This window comes from Melopsittacus undulatus, chromosome 2 (genome assembly GCF_012275295.1).
Source record: "Melopsittacus undulatus isolate bMelUnd1 chromosome 2, bMelUnd1.mat.Z, whole genome shotgun sequence".
In the NCBI taxonomy this organism is placed as follows: Eukaryota; Metazoa; Chordata; class Aves; order Psittaciformes; family Psittaculidae; genus Melopsittacus; species Melopsittacus undulatus.
Window position 1 is genome coordinate 1,631,659 of NC_047528.1, and position 19,859 is coordinate 1,651,517.

The 19,859-nt window shown below is 45.5% G+C and overlaps 1 protein-coding gene across 1 annotated transcript in view; it reads left to right on the top strand.

Annotated features, from left to right (window-relative positions):
• Positions 1-19,859, top strand: part of FCHSD2 (FCH and double SH3 domains 2) — a 139,154-nt gene that overhangs the window by 59,188 nt on the left and 60,107 nt on the right. Inside the window, exons 4-8 of the mRNA XM_034060104.1 lie at positions 9,076-9,152; positions 10,769-10,913; positions 15,469-15,602; positions 16,729-16,783; positions 17,161-17,289. Coding sequence (XP_033915995.1) covers positions 9,076-9,152; positions 10,769-10,913; positions 15,469-15,602; positions 16,729-16,783; positions 17,161-17,289 — 540 coding nt within the window. The remainder of the gene's footprint in view (positions 1-9,075; positions 9,153-10,768; positions 10,914-15,468; positions 15,603-16,728; positions 16,784-17,160; positions 17,290-19,859) is intronic.

The window sequence follows — 19,859 nt, forward strand, 5'->3', positions numbered from 1 at the left end:
TCCAGTGTCTGAAGGGGGCTCCAAGGATGCTGGAGAGGGGCTCTTCATCAGGGACTGCAGTGATAGGACAAGGGGTGATGGGTTCAGACTGAAACAGGGGAAGTTCAGGTTGGAGATAAGGCAGAAGCTGTTCCCTGGGAGGGTGCTGAGGTGCTGGAATGGGTTGCCCAGAGAAGCTGTGGCTGCCCCATCCCTGGCAGTGCTCAAGGCCAGGTTGAACACAGGGGCTTGGAGCAGCTGCTCCCATGGAAGGGGTCCCTGGAACTGGATGAGCTTTAAGGTCCCTTCCAGCCCAAACCAGTCTGGGATTCTATGATTCTATAGAATTCTATTCTATAGAATCATGGAATAGTTTGGGTTTGAAAGGACCTTAAGATCATCCAGTTCCAACCCCCTGCCATGGGCAGGGACACCTCACACTAAACCATGGCACCCAAGGCTCTGTCCAACCTGGCCTTGAACACTGCCAGGGATGGAGCATTCACAACCTCCCTGGGCAACCCATTCCAGTGCCTCAGCACCCTCCCAGGGAACAGCTTCTGCCTTATCTCCAACCTGAACTTCCCCTGTTTCAGTCTGAACCCATCACCCCTTGTCCTATCACTGCAGTCCCTGATGAAGAGCCCCTCTCCAGCATCCTTGGAGCCCCCTTCAGACACTGGAAGCTGCTCTGAGGTCTCCACGCAGCTTCTCTTCTCCAGGCTCAACAGCCCCAATGTTCTCAGCCTGGCTCCATACAGGAGCTGCTCCAGCCCCTGCTCATCCTCGTGGCCTCCTCTGGACTTGCTCCAACAGTTCCATGTCCTTATGTTGAGGACACCAGAAGTGCACACAATGCTCCAGGTGAGGTCTCACCAGAGCAGAATAGAGGGGCAGGATCACCTCCTTAAATTACAAAGTGAATTTAATCACAGACTGGTTGTGTTTGCAGTGGAAAGCACTCATGTGCGGCTCTTCACTAGTGCAGTGTGATGCTGTTAGAGCTGTTCCAGTGAAGGCATGACAAGGATCTTTCTCTTTCAAGTTCTTCCATCAGGCAAGTGAACTGTTAATGTCAGTTTGCATCCCTTGGTCAGTCTTCTCCTGTGATATCTTGTCCTCATTCTCCTGCCTTGTAGAGTGGTTGTCACATCTTCAACCAGCCAGAACTGTTGCAGATGAAACTTCAGCAGCCACCCAGGCTCTGAATTCCGGGACATTCGGAAGTCAGCAGTGTTGTACATCCTTACACATTCCAAATCAGGGAAGTGCCAGGTTCTGGTTTCACTCAGCCAACCAGTACTTGTGGAGATAAATATAGGAACGTGAGGATCTGAGAAGCTGTTGGTGTTGGGTGTTTCTGCTCCAGGCTGGTGCCTTGCTTTTCCCTACAGCACCAGATCATCATCCTTGTCTGTCACAGATCTCCCACTTTGATGGTGGGAGGAAGATGCTCAGCATTGGAGGAGTTCACAGAGCCAGTTTTGACTTGTTGCAAGTGATATTTCCCAATGGTTTAAAGAGAAAGTTGTGCAGAGAACAAAGATACCTCGACCTGACAGCATCACTAGCTCCAACCCCACATCTGGTGCCTTCAAAGTCATCCTGTATTGGTGGTTTTAGTTTGTATCCCTCACCCCAGCAGAAAATGATGGTGAGGAAGTGATAGAGATCTCTCCCATCTCCTCCTTCACCAGCACTCTGTGCTCGGATACGCCTTGTGTGCACAACCTGTTTGAGATGAAGGAAGGATGTGGTGGTTGTTTCACAGAGCCCATGTGAGACTGGTGGGTCCAGCAAGTGTGCAGGTAGTTTCCTTTGCTGACTGAATGGTACAGCTCCTTTCTTACTATCACTTTTACACATGGTATTTGGGTTATATGTCACATAGGTGCCCCATCTGTGTTCAGGGCCAGGTTGGACAGGGCTTGGAGCAAGCTGCTCTAGTGCAAGGTGTCCCTGCCCATGGGAGGGGATTGGAACTGGAGGAGCTTTAAGGTCCCTTCCAACCCAAACCATTGCATGATTCTGTTACTTCAAACTAATCCGTCAGAATACTCTTAATAACAGAGATCTGCCAATGAAGAAACTTCCAACACTTACTGTCTGCCCAGGGATGGAGAGCACTGTGGTAATCCCTGGGTTCGATCTCTATCTTGGCCTCATGAAAGATCAGGAATGTAATAGGTTAGAGGATATTTTGCTGAATAAACCTGACTTGGCTCCATGTCCAGCCAGTTTGGCTGCAGAGGATTTAGTCTCTGATCATTTCCCATCTTAAAGCTGTGTTTTGCCTTTGAAAACTCCAAAACCTTTGAATAAAGGGGCAAATTTAGTGCCAGTCTATATAAAACAGTGCTCAAAGAGGAAGAATTCAGTTATATATTGCTCAGGTTAGTTTAAATTCCTAGAAGAGCATCACAGCAATAAAGAGAAGTGTAAAGCAAAAGCCCTTAACACCAGTTGGATTAAGTTCTTTGACTTCTTTTTGCTATTCAGGGTAACAGGTCTGTAAATAGAGAAGGTGCTGGGTTGTCTTCTTAGGGAGGCTATTGGTTCTTTGTTGTGGTGGTCTCAAATGTATCCTAGGGAAGTGTGGTTTCGATACAAGGACAAAACCATGATGAAAACCAGAAGGGGAATCATGTAGATATCAACTAGTTCTTTGATTAAATGGATGAGGTTTAGTAGGGCCTGTCCTTAACCTGGTAATAGTGTTACCACTACAAGGCTGGAGGAGGGAGTTAGGTATATTCTCATTGGAGTTACTGACAGTGACTGGGGATGGGCAGCAGGTGAGTGCCAGCAGGGCTCAAAATCAGCTGGAAAACTGAGTGTGCTCTTTCAAGCATTGGCTGCTGTGTTTCTAGTAAGATGTGGACCAACTGGAGAGAAGCCAGAGGAGAGCAATGAAAATCAAGGGGAAGAGAAGGAGCAGCTTACAAAGGAAGAGTGAAAAACTGAGCTTACAGCAAACCATAGAATCCCAGCCTGGTTTGGGTTGAAGGGACCTTAAAGCTCCTCCAGCTCCAACCCCTGCCATGGGCAGGGACCCCTTCCACTGGAGCAGCTGCTCCAAGCCCCTGTGTCCAACCTGGCCTTGAGCACTGCCAGGGATGGGGCAGCCACAGCTTCTCTGGGCACCCTGTGCCAGCGCCTCAGCACCCTCCCAGGGAACAGCTTCTGCCTCAGAGCTCAGCTCAGTCTCCCCTCTCTTGGGCAGGTTCAAGCCATTCCCCTTGGCCTGGCCCTCCAGGCCCTTGTCCCAAGCCCCTCTCCAGCTTTCCTGCAGCCCCTTTAGGCACTGGAGCTGCTCTCAGCTCTCCCCTTAAAGAACCTTCTCTTCTTAACACACTTCCAATAAAGTAATGGTTTTAACTCCTAACCTTAAGTTAACAAATGAACAAAACCTGTTTAGGAGCAGAGATTTGACATTTCCTTTGCTAAACCTGATAGCAAAGATGTCTTAGGTGATATTTAACTGCTGTAAATTACTTTTTCAGCATTTTCCTTTGCTATCTCTTCGTGCTTCATATATATAAAATGAAGCAGCTTGGAAAGAAGTGAAAGAATATAATAGTATTTTCTGGAACTGGAATCATCTAATGCTATGGAGGAATACTCCATGTCCAGGAAGGAAAAACAAAGTGATTGGAGATGCAGCTTTAGATGCCCCATCCCTGTTAGTGCCCAAGGCCAGGTTGGATGGGGCTTGGAGCATCCTGCTCTAGTGGAAGGTGTCTCTGCCCCTGTCAGGGGGTTGGAACTGGATGAGCTTCAATACAAACCAGTCTGTGACTCCATCATTCTGTGATAACCAACCTTTCAGGTTGTTTCTAGGGAGTTCTACAGTTAATGCTGCAGGCAGATGGAACCCTCTTTCATCCCTGGTTTCACCATGTTAGAGGCCATGCAGGTAAACAGCCCCAGCATCATTGATCTGTGCCTGTTAGAATGTGTTAGACTGAGCTGTAGAAGCCCATGTGCTGCCTGTTATGTGGCTTGTTTTCAGCTGTATTTGTGCTGCAGCACCTCTGTAGTCCTGGTCTCATTGCCTAAGGCCCTGTGTAAGCTCTGAGCAAACTGATTGTGTCCAACAGTGGCTCTGTCATCAGCTTCTAATGGGAATGGGAGCAAGTCCCATCCTGCGTGGAACCCCTGCACTGGGCTTCATTCACATTAAACCATTAAAGGGTTCATTGCATGTAGCTCTAGTAAATAAAATACCACTTTAAATAATCCCTGTGAACACTGGAATTTAATACTGAGCCTAAATAGTTCTGCTGCATTCAGCAGCTGGAGTCCTCCCCACGCATCCCGCGCGTCTCCTGCTCCCACACATTCCCTGCTCCCTGTCCCAATGCTTGGAAGAGGTTGGCAAGGGAGTGGAATATGTTCCACGTCCCTCTCCAGGCTTGTGGAATGGAACATCTGTATGACTGATCAAACTCTCTGCACAGGTTTGGCACCGGGTGTGTTGAGTTGCACTGAGCCGGGTTCATTGGAGCAGCTGAAGTGTAAAATCACAGTGATTTCAGAGCATCAGGGAAGCAGGAGCATCCAACAGGACTTGTTTGGGTTCCCCTCACTTATTTCTTCATTTTTTGCAGCAGAATCGTTGTTCAAAGTGGAGAAATGTCACATTTCTCAGTTGTTTTGGGGGAGTTTTCTCCTCTTTTTGGAGGATTCTCAGTGTATGGCAGTTTCTCTTCATTCTTAAGCACTCTTACTCTACTACAACTAAACTCATAGTATCCCAGCCTGGTTTGGGTTGAAGGGAGCTTAAAGCTCCTCCAGCTCCAACCCCTGCCAGGGCAGGGACCCCTTCCACTGGAGCAGCTGCTCCAAGCCCCTGTATCCAACCTGGCCTTGAGCACTGCCAGGGATGGAAGTTAGGGAAAGAGAGATGCTAAAGAGATGCTAAAATCCTCTTCCCTGTGGAGGTTTTCCCTGCCAGGAGAGTGCTTAGCAGACAGAATAATGCCACTTAGTAAACAGGATACTGTCAGAAAGCTGCTGTGGTGGCACAGATCACATAGACAGTGACCTGAAGGGTCAGGGGTCTTTGTTTCAGTACAGCAGAAGTGTTACTGAGAACAGAACAAGGAGGATCTCATAGAAAAGAGTTACATCCAGCATGAAGTTTAAGAAACCTGGAGAGGGGCTTGGGACAAGGGCCTGGAGGGCCAGGCCAAGGGGAATGGCTTGAACCTGCCCAAGAGAGGGGAGACTGAGCTGAGCTCTGAGGCAGAAGCTGTTCCCTGGGAGGGTGCTGAGGCGCTGGCACAGGGTGCCCAGAGAAGCTGTGGCTGCCCCATCCCTGGCAGTGCTCAAGGCCAGGTTGGACACAGGGGCTTGGAGCAGCTGCTCCAGTGGAAGGGGTCCCTGCCTGTGGCAGGGGTTGGGAATGGAGGAGCTTTAAGGTCCCTTCCAACCCAAACCAGGCTGGGATTCTTTGATTTCTCTGTCCTTTTCAATTCTAAGGGGTTTTAGTGCACCAACAATAGCAGGAGTATAGGATTATTTGTAGAAATGAAAGATATAAGGGGGGTGCTTTTAACTCTGATAAAAAGAAGTGATCCAAATGATGCAAGATACTGAAACCACCTAAATGTGAAAGAACATGAAATTTGTCCAGTTTATAGTTGCTTTCCAGACCTCAGTGTGACATCAGCTATGCCTACCATGCTTTCTGCAGTTGCCAATAGGTTTATGGGGACCTGGCTGTTGTCAGTACCATTCAGTTATTAAAGATAGGGTTGGAAAGGACCTTAAGATCATTTAGTAAAGACTATAGCAGATGGATTTGAACTAGATGAGCTTTAAGGTCCCTTCAACCCAAACCAGTCTGAGGTTCATAGGACTGCTTTGAAAACCATCATTAATACATCTTTATTAAAAGCTACATGCTTTTCTATCAGTGATCTTTCAGTTTGGGACATCTTTCTCTTTCCTGTTCCATTGTTAGTTCCTATTTGTTAGTATAGGGTGTATATAGCTGTATTTTTCCTCCCTCAGTATCTGTTACAACTGACACGTTGGAAAATCCTATTCAATAAATAGGAGGTAAAGTTTGGTAATAGGGAACTTCAAATGAAAGCTGCAGCCTGGAAATAGGGATTTGAGGACCCATGAAACTTTACTGATCTTTTATGGTCCTTCCATTGAGCAGAACTTCATCTGTGGGTGTTGATTCCTCGGGTGATGGATTGCCCCAGTTTTATGTCCCAACCACCCATCTGCCAGGCAGATTTGCTAACAGTTATACCCCCATCAATGTGAAATACTCATTTCTTTTATAGCACAGCAACACAACATGTGGGGTTTGGGGTGGAGGAAGGGAAAACCCAGACATGGGGGAATGAGAAGTGTCTTCTTCATGAGTTAAAATTGGGTTTATGTGACAGCCAAGCTCTTTAGTATGTATTTGCTCTTTCCAAGTCTTGCATAGTGTGTTAATAACGAATGGAGTCACGCAGTACATCTCTTTGACAAGTGGTGAGCAGAGGTTGCACAGTGCTTGAAGGGGTCTCCAGGCATTTCTGACCTATTCTTCCATTAACAATTGATTAAAAGCAGTGTACTTGTAAATCAATAGATCAGTATTACCATTCAGAAAGTATTCATTGAACTTCCTCTTCAATTCAGTGATCTACACCTCACAGTGAAGGGGAAAGTTAAATCCAAACCTCTTGTTTGACAGGCATCATAGAGCAGACTGGTCTGGTAGTTCTGGTGAACTGGGGCTTTGCATGTTTAGAGTAAAAGTTGGTTTAGTGTTTGCTCACCTATCACAGGTTTGATTCATAGAATGGTTTGGGTTGGAAAGGACCTTAAGATCATCCAGTTCCAACCCCTGCCATGGGCAGGGACACCTCACACTAAACCATGGCACCCAAGGCTCTGTCCAACCTGGCCTTGAACACTGCCAGGGATGGAGCATTCACAGCTTCTCTGGGCAACCCATTCCAGCGCCTCAGCACCCTCCAGGGAACAGCTTCTGCCTTATCTCCAACCTGAACTTCCCTGTTTCAGTTTGAACCCATCACCCCTTGTCCTATCACTGCAGTCCCTGATGAAGAGCCCCTCTCCAGCATCCTTGGAGCCCCCTTCAGACACTGGAAGCTGCTCTGAGGTCTCCATGCAGCTTCTCTTCTCCAGCCTCAACAGACCCAATGTTCTCAGCCTGGCTTCCTAAGGCATGGCCTTTCCTTTGCTTGGTACATGGAGGTGCCCAGCACAGTAGGGGGGACAGGGCTCATGGTGGCTGAGGATGCAGATGCACACATCTCCCAGTATTGCTTCTCCTGAAATGGCATTTTGGGTCATGACACTCCAACTATCAGTGAAACTGAGAGGAAGGAGAGGTTCTATGGATGTACTCAACTTGGGCTGGGGATTTCTGTTGTAGTTATTGATAGCAAAGCTATCAGTAGGTACTCAGTGAAGCTGTGTCCTGTTCTATTGCAGCTAAGTTAGTTTTCACTATGTATAAAGGAAGTGTGTCCTCAAACAATATGGAAATCAGGAGAGTGTTTGCATGGAACACTGTTCTTGGCTCTCTAGAAGCATATTGCATTGAAACATCATCATCTCAAGCCTGTACAACGTGATTGATGTGCACAGAAGGGATCGTGCCCCATTGCTGTGGGTGAAGTGCCAAAGGTTAAACAATCAGTTGGCTTCCCTGCCCCAGCCCAACAGTGGTGGGCTTTGTTTCCCTAGAGCAAAACAAGAAGTGTTATTGAGAACAGAACAAGGACGAGCTCACAGGGAAAGGTTACATTCAGCATCAAGTTTAAGATAGCAAAGCTGCTGGGCTGGGCTGATGCAGGACCATGCTTCAACCCAAACCAGTCTGGGATTCAATGGTGACCAGGCAAAGGAGGAATGACTGTGACAGCAGCTCTGTCACCCTTGCAGGGTTTATGAACTAAATGCTGCTGCTCTCTAAGCTTCAATAGGAAACTGTTGTCATAGATTTCCTGACACTGTGCAAAGAGAAACACGGGGACTAAAGAGCAGAATTAATGTTAATAATTAAAAATGGGCTGTATTTTTCAATCTCATGGCTGCTGTAACTGAGTAACTGCCTAATCCCATGAGCAAGAGAACTTGTGTAGTTCACTGATAACCGTGCAGCCTTGAATGATCAAAGTCGGGCATTCCATTGTGGGAATATAGATGACATTGCATAGCTTGTCACAACCCTTGGCCTTACTTAGAGAATCATGGAATAGTTTGGGTTGGGACCTTAAGATCATCCAGTTCCAACCCCTGCCATGAGCAGGGACACCTCACACTAAACCATGGCACCCAAGGCTCTGTCCAACCTGGCCTTGAACACTGCCAGGGATGGAGCATTCGCAACCTCCCTGAGCAACCCATTCCAGTGCCTCAGCACCCTCACAGTAAAGAGCTTCTTCCTTAGATCCAACCTGAACTTCCCCTGTTTCAGTCTGAACCCATCACCCCTTGTCCTATCACTGCAGTCCCTGATGAAGAGCCCCTCTCCAGCATCCTTGGAGCCCCCTTCAGACACTGGAAGCTGCTCTGAGGTCTCCACGCAGCTTCTCTTCTCCAGGCTCAACAGCCCCAATGTTCTCAGCCTGGCTCCATACAGGAGCTGCTCCAGCCCCTGAGCATCCTCGTGGCCTCCTCTGGACTTGTTCCAACAGTTCCATGTCCTTTTTATGCTGAGGACCCCAGAACTGCACACAGTGCTTCAAGTGAGGTCTCACAAGAGCAGAGCAGAGGGGCAGGATCATCTCCTTCACCTGCTGGTCACACTCCTTTGGGTGACTCTCACAGCCCAGAAAGCTGAGGTCTGCATTTGCTCTGTGTGCATCTCAGAGTCCTTCTGGTTTCAGCTTGAACATGAATCTCCTTAATTGTTCTCAAGAATAACTAAAGTCAAATAAAACCATAAAAAGGAGGGGGGGAAATAGCAATCTTGCACAGTACAGTTTGCTGCTAATACAGATTGGTCATTTCTTTATATGTCTTGTTATCAAACATAAAAAGATAAAAGAGCAAAATGTCTGATTCAAGAGCAAAAATGTACCTCTTTTAACCTGTTTGTCCTTCTTTTAACAGAGCATTCAGAAGCTGGCCAGCCAATACTTGAAGAAGGACTGGCTTGGAATAAAAGCTGATGAGAGAAGTGATTATAGGTAATTTCACAGTTGGACATCTTGAAGTTACTCTCTTTATAATTTCCCTCTGTGTAATTATTTTACTTACCCATTTAACACTGCTGTAGTTAAAGTCATTTCTTTGTGGTAGAGCATTGCCAGTTTAAAATGAAGCTGTTTTCCCCTCAAGTACTGAGATTAGGCTTAAAGGGATGCTTATTTAGAGCAAGCTGCTCTAGTGGAAGGTGTCCCTGCCTGTGGCAAGGGATTGGAACTGGATGAGCTTCAATGTCCCTTCCAACCCAAACCAGTCTAGAAATAATGCAGGAAGACTGGAATAACAAAACACCACAGGGAACTGTATGAGTGCATCCTGTTGGGTATTCATGCTTAACACTGAATATAGTGATGGGTTAGTGATGGCTTTGGCAGTGCTGGGGAATGGTTGGAGTCGATGATCTTAAAGGTCTTTTCCAACCGGTTTGATTCTGTGATTCTCTATGTTCTAGCAAATAGCTTTAAGGTTAGAGTGATAAGTGTGGGGATCTCTTCATAGGAAAAGGCAGCAAGACATTTCTCTTTAGGAGGCCATTCTTCATGCAGATCTCATCTGACAGCAGGGAGGAGGCAGAGCAAGAAGCAGTTGTTGCCAAAACTTAGTTCCATTAACATGAAAGGTGGATCAGAACATGAAAGCAGAAGTGACTCAGTTGCTGAAAGCCTCCCCCCTTTGAATTGGACCTCTTAAGTCTTAAGATACTTGATTTTAATCTGTTCTTTGTATCATTCTGACAAGTTTTAATTCAAACAGGAAGAAATTGTGGATGGAATTTGTGCTTTGCACCTTCACATCCCTTGTGTGTGTAAGAAGCAAACTGTATTATCAGTCTGGAGCGTATAGAAAGTGCTCTCTTACCACAGAGACCCTCCTACCTGCAGTTTGCTCCCCACTCACAAGCCTTTCATGCCATTAGATACACCCATAATGAGTACCTGCCACCCCCATGCTCCTCCTCACCAGGTGCTTGGGCTCTGTGAGCTCCACCAACCTTTCTGTGAGCCATGGGGAGGTCTCATTACCTTCTTCCCCCTCTCACCCTGCTCCAGCTTCTTGGGCACTTCTGAGCTTTAGTGGTGAGATCCTGGGGCCATGCAAAGCTCAATACACACCTATGGGTGTTGTCTTTGGGCTGTTGCACAGGATGAAGGAGATACAGGTAGCCGAGATAAAATGGATGAGCAGTCTGTGAATGTTAAGGGCAAGATGCCCAAATCACAAAATCCATGGTCTTATAGAAGATTGTTACATGCAATCTGGCTTTGCCTGCTGGCGTGTGTAGGGTTTGATCCATTGCAGCAACAGCTTCGACCAGAAATCATGGAATCATGGAATGGTTTGGGTTGGAATGGACCTTAAATCCCATCCAGTTCCAACCCCTTCCACTGGAGCAGCTGCTCCAAGCCCCTGTGTCCAACCTGGCCTTGAGCACTGCCAGGGATGGGGCAGCCACAGCTTCTCTGGGCACCCTGTGCCAGCGCCTCAGCACCCTCACCCTATGCTCAGTGTAACCTTCCCCAGCCCTTTTCTCCTTCCTCTTCTTTCTTCTCCTTCCCTTCCCTTCCTCCCACAACCTCTCTGTGTTTCCATGTTTCAGGAGCATGTACTCCGTATGGAAGTCCCTTTTAGAAGGCACAATGCAAGTGGCTCAATCCCGCCTCAATATCTGCGAGAACTATAAGAACCTGATTGCAGAGCCAGCCCGGACCGTGCGGTGCTTTAAGGAGCAGCAGTTAAAGAAGGTATTTGTGCTTTAATAGCTCCTGCCATTTCTGCTTGGTGACTGGAAATGTTTTCCTATGGCACATCTGTAATCAGTACTTTCCGTCTCTTCCTGTGTGTGTTGGTACAGAAGGAAATAGCCAGTTTGTCAAAGAGGGATCACAGTTCAGAGAGTAAAACTGCTTGGAAATGAGGCTTCTCAAATGAGATACACACTGGGGCAAATCTAACATCCTGCGTTGGCAGTGGGGTTTGTAGTGACAATTCCAAGGGGGTTTTGTTAGAATGGGTTCTGATTTTAAGGAAAAGTGTAGCTTAAACCTGAAGGAATGACTGATGCAATCATGGAGTCATAGAACTGGAGGTGTTCTGGATCTTCTAACATGGACAGAGCCCCTCTTTCAGATCTCAGTTGAGTACCAAGTCTTTGCTATATGAGCTTCTATCATGCACTACTTGATCAGACAACTTGTTCCCACTTGTGCACCAGATCTATTCTGCAATAGGGAACCTCCCTTTTCCATGAATTCCTTTGTTCATAAAGAGAATTGCAATAGAACTGAAGTGCAGAGCAGCAGAGGTTTATCCCGTGCTTTTTAGGGGATGGTGACTAAAGGTTCTTAGGGAAGAAGTGAACTTATAAGCTGCTTTCCAAAGAAATTCCTTAGCTAAATACACACATGGAATTGCATGACATGTCCAGTGCATAAAGAAACAGGCCAAAGCTTTCCAAAGTGCACATGAGAAGCAGAGGATGTCATACAGAGCCCAAGGGTGATGGGGAAGGGCTGAGGGAGCTGGGGGGTTCAGATGGAGAAGAGAAGGCTCAGGGGGGACCTGATGGCTCCCTCCAAGTGCCTGCAGGAGGATGGAGCCAGGAGGGGCTGGGCTCTGCTCCCAAGGAACAAGGGATGGGACAAGAGGAACCAGCCTCAAGCTGCACCAGGGCAGGTTTAGATGGAGCTGAGGAACAATTCCTGCCCCACAGGGTGCTCAGGCATTGGAACAGGCTGCCCAGGGCAGGGCTGCAGGCACCGGCCCTGCAAGGGTTCACAGCCCGTGGAGACGAGGCCTCAGTGCCATGGGGCAGGGGTGGAATGGGCAGTGATGGGAATGGTTGGACTGGATGATCCTCTTCTTGGGGACCACTTCTTTATATGTATATAAATGATAGAAATTCCCACTTTTCCTACACTTCTAAATTAGCAGAACAAGTTATTACAGTTATCAGGACAGTACTTGTGGTCCCAAGGATTCTGACAGTGATACAGTTTTCCTCCAACATGGAATAATCATCCGTTTGATGGTATTCATTTTCCTCCACAAAAAATGTATTTTTCATACATTGCTGTCTAAATTTCACCTTTCCTCACCCTTTCCTTTGGATTCCCAAAGGAATAAATTATGCATTATGCTGACCTCCATCCAGACAAAAGCTTATCAGCACTGAATTGCTGAGTCAGTAAAATACCTGTCACATTACACTGGAATGCCCATCTGAAATCAAGTTCCTATTAAAAGCAGAGTCTCCTTCCAAGGTTGCAGCAGGTATTGAGTTGCTCTCGATGAGATCCCATCTTCATTCTCCAGATGCTGCTGTAAACCTTTCCATCCTCCCCTTGGTGGGATACAGAAACTTCATTTCATCACCTCTTTTAATGCTAAACTGGAACCAGTTCAGAAACCTCATCATAACTGGCTGAATAAACATGGATAAATCACAGGGTGACTCTGGAGCAGGGTATAAATGTGTCTCCTGTGGACCACATCCGACCTTGTAAGAAAACTGATCCCCTGCCCTCCCAGCATCCAGACAAAAGGCTGTCTGGAGGGCAGCAGCCCACCCCCTGCCATTATCTTGCCCTAGAGACCTTGTCAGCTCATCCCATAAGTGATGAGTGAAATCACATAAGTGATTGTGTGATCCCATAAGTGATGTGTGATTTCAGATGTTGGCCTTGGAAGGTGTTCTCTTCATCAGGTATCCCTATAAAGATGTTGTGGCCACCACTGAAGACATTTGCATGGATCTCTATCAGAAGACTGAAGGCAAATAGAATAAAACCACTCTGTGTGGAGGGATGCAACAAGAAACCATCTCTGTCACCTCTGAAACAGCTTTTTACAGTGTGTGCACAACCCCAACCCACTGAACACCATCCGGTCTCCTAACACCATCTTGGGAGATGCAACAGCCACGATGCTTTTATGCTTTTAAAACCATCATGTTAACAACTGGGGTTATTTGATACTTTAATTTCTTGATGCCAGCAGGAGACTTCAGGGATCAAAATACCAATGGATGCACCACCCCCCCCCTCACCCCTCCTTTTGCAGTGATTTTAGGTCTCTTGTCAGCTCTCCAACATACACAGCTCTTTCTACCTTTCATTTCTCTATCCTCCACATGGAGGGCTTCAGAAACCCCCTACCCTTCCCCAAACCACCCACATGGAGTTACCTCATGGAGCCTGTTGCTTTATTGGTCTGCACACATCAAACACTGGGTTTAGTGTGAACCTACATGAGTTTTTATGGACGTTGTAGCCAGAAAGGAATGTGACATTTGGAGTGAGAGCAGGATGGTGTGGTGAGAAGAGGAGTGATTTCTATTGCCTCAGACAAAAAGCTGCTTTTTGTATGGGATGGATGTTATTCACAATTGTTGAATGCTGTGAAATCAAAGTGATGATGTTGGATTACATCACCTTATTCTTCTCAAAATGCTTGTAAAAGAGGCTGCATGTATTACTAATGACTGTACTGAAAAACCTGAGGTGTTCAGAGGGGGTGTTCAATACGAGAACAATGTGAGGCACCTGGACTGGAAGAATAATACAGTCACAGAATCCCAGCTTGAAGGAACATCAGGGATCATCCAGTCCAACCTTTCCAGGCACAGCATGACCCAGACTGGATGCCCAGCACCCTGTGCAGCCCAATCTTAACAGTGTCCAGTGATGGGGAGTCACCACTGCCCTGGGGAGATTATTCCAGTGGATTATTGTTCTCATTGGGAACAGTTTTCCTCTTGTGTTCAGTGGGAATCTCCCCAGCACTAACTCGTGCCCATCATCCCTTGTCTTTCCCATGGGACTCCTTGTCCTAAGGGAGTCTCCATCTCCTCTGCAGCCTCCTTTACCTCCTGGCACATGGATCAGGGCTCCTGGAGCCTTCTCTTTTCCACTGAACAATCCCAGCTCTCTCAGCCTTTCCTCATTGCTGCCCATTCCTTGGACCATCCTTGTGGCCCTTCTCTGGTCCATCTTTAGCCCATCCACATCTCTTTTATACAGCAGGACCAAAACTGAACCCATATTCCAAGGGTAGCCTGACCAGCACTGAGCAGAGTAGGACAGTGACATCTTTATCTCTGCTGGTGATGCCCTGGTTGATGTTTCCCAACACCTGGTGGGTTTCTCTGCCCTAGCTACTCACTGTTGACTCCTATGGATGTGGTGTCCCCCAGAACCTCCAGATCCACACAGCTGGGTATGTGATAATGGTGTGAAAAGAGGTGAGAGCTTGGGTCTGGTCTTTGAAGGACAAAAAGGCAACTTGGAATACATTACTTTCCTTAAGCTTGCTTGAGGCTCTGCCTCTTGAGTTTTGCCTGGAGCCTTCATTGACCACATCCAGTCTGTAATATCTATAATTACATAGAAATGCATTGAACTATCACTCTTACGTGTACTTAAGCTCATTTGTGTACAAGAAAATCACTACAAACCTCTTTTAAACATAGTATAGTTCAAGGCATTGATAATTCACATTTGGTTTGTGAACAAGGTCCTTCCTGCTGACCACAGATCCCTTCCCAGGTACATACTTTGAAGCTCATAGGGATCAGCTCAGCAATCACTAAAACATTCCTGGGTTATTCCCTGTACCAGCTACTGCACCCAAAGTTTACATTCTCCCAGTCAGAACCAGTATGGTATTCTTCCTGCTATTCCTTTGATTATTCTATTTTGACATTAAAATGTGTCTTGTGACATTGCTTGGCTTGGATGGAAAAGGCTGGAGATACATTCCCTCCTTCACTCACCCATTCTGCATTCTAAGCCTTGAAGTGAGTGACACTGATTTCTGATACATCCCTATTTGTTGGAAACCCCTCCAAATAGAGAAAAATAAGCTCTTAAAATAGCTTCTTTTTCAGATTATTCTTGTTGTTCTGATGTGTTTTATGTGGCAGCCTTTGTCTTACACTTTAGATTGCAGAGAAGGAAGGATTACCATTTCCTTTATCACCTCCGTAGCCTGCCATCGGATTATCCCCTATTACATTCCACTTATTTCAACTCATTGCCTCATCCAGAGCTTTCACAGGTTTAATATTTCATGTGTGAGTTATCATTGACTTTCTGTCGTTCAAGAGCAGCACAAAGAAAGAGAGAAACACAGGTTTATGTGCTGACCAGCTTTAAAAACAACATGAATAATTGACCAGCAGTGACTCAGAGACGGTGTTGTGCCATATAGAATGCGATTGAGAGCAGTAAAACCATGATGATAGCATGATTTGGATGCAAAACCCCATTAATGCTTTGTTTCCTGCCTGCTTTATTCCAGTGTGTGGACCAGTTGACAAGGATCCAGGCTGAGTTACAGGAGACAGTAAAAGATTTAGCTAAAGGCAAGAAGAAATACTTTGAGACGGAGCAGATGGCTCAAGCGGTGCGGGAGAAAGCAGATATTGAGGCCAAGTATGTTGTTCTAATAGCATGTATATAAATAATTGCATGCATATCAAGCAGATTGGAACTTGTGTTAGTTTTAGTAGGTAATTGCTTTCAATGAGCTTGGGCCAGGTTGTTTGCTTTCTGCTTATATATATACTTCCAGAACCATTTCATAGAGTCATGGAAACGCAGGTTGGAAGGACCTCGAGTATCATCTGGTCCAGCCTTTCTAGGCAAAGCATCACCTAGACTGGATGCCGAGCACCCTGTGCAGCCCCATCTTAACAGTGTCCAACAGTGGGGGTCACCATTTCCCTAGGGAGATTATTCTAATGGCTGCTTGTTCTCACTGGAAAGAAGTTTTACTGTTGTGGCCCCAGAAGTAACTTGTGCCCATCACTCCTCATCTTTACTATGGGACTCCTTATAAAAAGGGAGTCTTCATCTTCTCTGTATCCACCCTTTAAATACTGGAACGTAGAATCATAGAATCCCAGAGTGGTTTGGGTTGGAAGGGACCTTAAAGCTTCTCCAGCTCCAACCCCTGCCATGAGCCGGGACCCCTTCCACTGGAGCAGCTGCTCCAAGCCCCTGTGTCCAACCTGGCCTTGAGCACTGCCAGGGATGGGGCAGGCCCTGTTTCAGTCTGAACCCATCACCCCTTGTCCTATCACTGCAGTCCCTGATGAAGAGCCCCTCTCCAGCATCCTTGGAGCCCCCTTCAGACACTGGAAGCTGCTCTGAGGTCTCCACGCAGCTTCTCTTCTCCAGGCTCAACAACCCCAATGTTCTCAGCCTGGCTCCATACAGGAGCTGCTTCAATCTCTGATGATCCTCGTGGCCTCCTCTGGACTTGCTCCATCAGCTCCATGTCCTTCTGGTGTTGGGGACACCAGAACTGCACACAGTGCTGCAAGCTGGGTCTCACCAGGGCAGAGTTGAGAGGCAGAATGTCCTCTGTTGCTGTAGTTCAATGTACTTTGTAATATTTCCTTTGATCCTTAAGCTCCACTTAGATCCATACAAATAAAAATGAAAGCTTAAGAAGTCATTTTAATTAATATCTTAAGTGAGGTGCAGTGGTTGTTTATCCTGTACCTTTGTAGAAATGATATTAGTCAGTAATATCCTCTCTTCGTTTCTGTTTCAGGTCCAAACTTAGTCTTTTTCAGTCCAGAATAAGCTTGCAGAAGGCCAGTGTAAAGGTGAGTAAAGAAACAGTGGTTTTGCTGCTAATTTCACCAAGCTGTCTTGCATCTTGGATGAGTGACTGTTTGGAAGGTTTATCTTTAGAGAGAAGACTCTTTAAGCAGTCAGAGCACAGAATTACCCATGTCCATAAGGACACTCTTTCTAGTGGGAGTTGGAACTGTTCTTTAAAGCTCACATGTGAAATTACAACTACATGAGGGCAAGATGCGTTAGAAATCCCATAACCATTAACAAAGCTGTTAAACTATTAATCCTTTAGAGCTTTGACTATATTAATTCATACATATGTGTGTTAATTTACTGTTCATACTCTTTTGCTCCTTTAGCTTCTCATTAATACCTATCCTATAACTTCTATTTCTTGTTGCAGTTAAAAGCACGGCGATCCGAGTGTAATTCCAAGGCAATCCATGCAAGGAATGATTATCTTCTCACGTTAGCAGCTGCTAATGCACACCAAGATCGCTATTATCAAACAGACCTAGTAAACATTATGAAGGTAAGGAAGCTAATTGTTATATATGGGAGTTGGGAAGTGTGAAAATATGGAAAGCAAAAATATGGAAGTACAAACTCCTGCGTTGCTTTGTTGAGTTTTCCAATATCCTGGAATAGATGAATGCAGTGCAAGAGATGGATCCTGAAGTAGTGTGTGGGTATTTGGTACCTGTTATCAAACCCAAAACTAAGCACTCACCTTTATACTGAATTCCTGAGAACTCACTTGGATAAAGGAATCAGGTTTGTATGACTAAGACCTGTATTTGCCTATTGTAGTTGACCTCAAGTAAGCTGGAAATGGTTTAGTTCTTCAGTAACATATCCCATAATCCTTTTATATATCCACATATCTGATCAGAACGTTTCTTTATGGCATGATTAATGAAATTATAACCATTCTATCTTGATTTCAAACCATGAATTGTAGAGAATAGCAAATCAGCATTGATGGTGTCACAAAGTCAAGCCAAGATACTTGAACTCATGGGAAATTACGTATTTAAAAAGCTCAAATATGATTGCTTACCCTTTCTTTTTTAATATCATCCTAAAATTACTTAAATGTACATATCTAAAAATGAGATAGTTACAGGAAACCTGTAAAACCTACAAAATCAGCTCTTTAAAGCCAGTTCACCCTCTCTGTAGTTGCACTTCATACATTGCCATTTGCAAAGTTGATTTCAGGTTGAGCTCTGCACACTATTTCCAGGTGATGCAATCAGACACAGCACCTTCAAAGCCTGTAATTTGCATTTCAAATTGCTTTATTGAGAAGCTATGGGTGTATTTTAACAAATCCCTGTATTATCAGCATCTTTCTGCATCCTGGGGGGAAAAATGGTGATAGGAAAAGCAGGCACCCGAAGGAGAAAATGAGAGCACCAAAAAAGAGCTTCCAAGGGGCTTTTATATGTAATTCCATTATATCTTGACTAATTTAAGCAATGCCACCTAGAGTAAATCCTAGCCTGTGTTACAAATTCATTTATAAGCCTAATACATGACTTCTTAGACGGCTTAACCAGATCTGAGTGTCACAGAGGCAATGCAGGGCTCATAGTTCTTGAAGCATCATCCTGTCTTTGCTCTGTGTGTATATGTGGTTGTGCTTTTCTCTTAGTAAACCATGAATATTTGTGCTGACTAAATGGTTATAAGGTATTTCCTTACCATAGGCAAGGTAAAGTTCCTCATTGATGCTTACATAAGATAATTCCAGACTTAGGTGCATGGTTTGTTGTCATCCCTTAATGCTCTTATTTGGATGTAATGCTAGAAGGGAATTTAATATTTTCACAACAAAACAAGCAAAAAGGACATTTGACATAATACAAAGGTGAGGAGATAACCTGGGTAAAGTCCTGCCAGGCTTGGGTGGGTTATGGGTTGCTCTCATTTTAGGGCATTCCAAGACAGCAAGATAATCCCTGCAAAGGGATTCCTGTTTCCTCTATATCTGACTACATGTTGTGTGTAAGACAAACCAAGTGTGTGGTAAGTTAGGTGGGATCTTCATCCCTTTCAGCTTCCATAAACACTTATGTCTTTTGGATGGTGTGAGCCTTCTGTAGTGTGACCTTAGAAACCTGCAGATGCTGCAGGAACGTGGGGTTTTAATAAGCTGCTATAAAACATCAAACTAAAAATGGTTTAATCGTTTCTGAAAGACTGAGAAATGCATGGAAAACCCATGGAAAAAGTAATGCTGATGCCATTCATAGAATCCTAGAATAGGGTTGGAAAGGACCTTAAGATCATCTGTGTATGTGCTGTTGTCCGTGTTCTGTGTGCACAGGCTCCAGTTCCTGAAGACAGTGCTGATCTGTGATGGTTTCTTTACCCAGTTACTGCTTTCCCCCTTATCCAGTCCTTTCTTTTGCAGGACTTCATTTGAAGCTTTATTCAAACTGAACCTTTCTTTATTTCCTAAGGAAACCAACCTGGTCTTCTGTCTAAATAACTGGTGTACTGAAAACCAAAGGTGCAGGTGCTTTAGTTGAGCCATATTGCTTTAGAAGGACCACATTCAAGGGTCTTCTACATCCCTCAGACCTTTCCAGTGTCGTGTCCTGTGAAACTGGGCTCCAGCTGCATTCAGCCAAGAGCTTTAATGTAAATCCAAGTGTAAACTGCTTGAATATGAACAGCAGTGTGTAATCTGGTGCTAAAACCCACCTCAGTGTGGCCCAGCCTTTGAAAAGGGCTTCAGGAGGGGCCCTGGGTGTTAGAGATGAAGAAACCCTATGTGCTACCAGGCTGATTAAGTGATGCATGGAGGCAATTCACACATAGACAGATATGATGTGGTGGAATAATCAGCATGATTTTCTTTCTAAGAGGGAAAATGTCCTTCAGAAAGAGGGGATAAGGGTGATTCATCTGCTTTAATGTCTTGGATTTGCTGGGAGGCCTCAACAAACTTCCCACTCAGTCTCTGCTTATGTAAAAGGACATTGCAGGTGGGGTGCTGAGGGTTTTCTCATAGGTTAATAACTGATGAAGAGATACAGAAGATGTGGGATTAAAGTAAATACTTGAGGTTTATCAGGGAAGGAGAATTGCTGG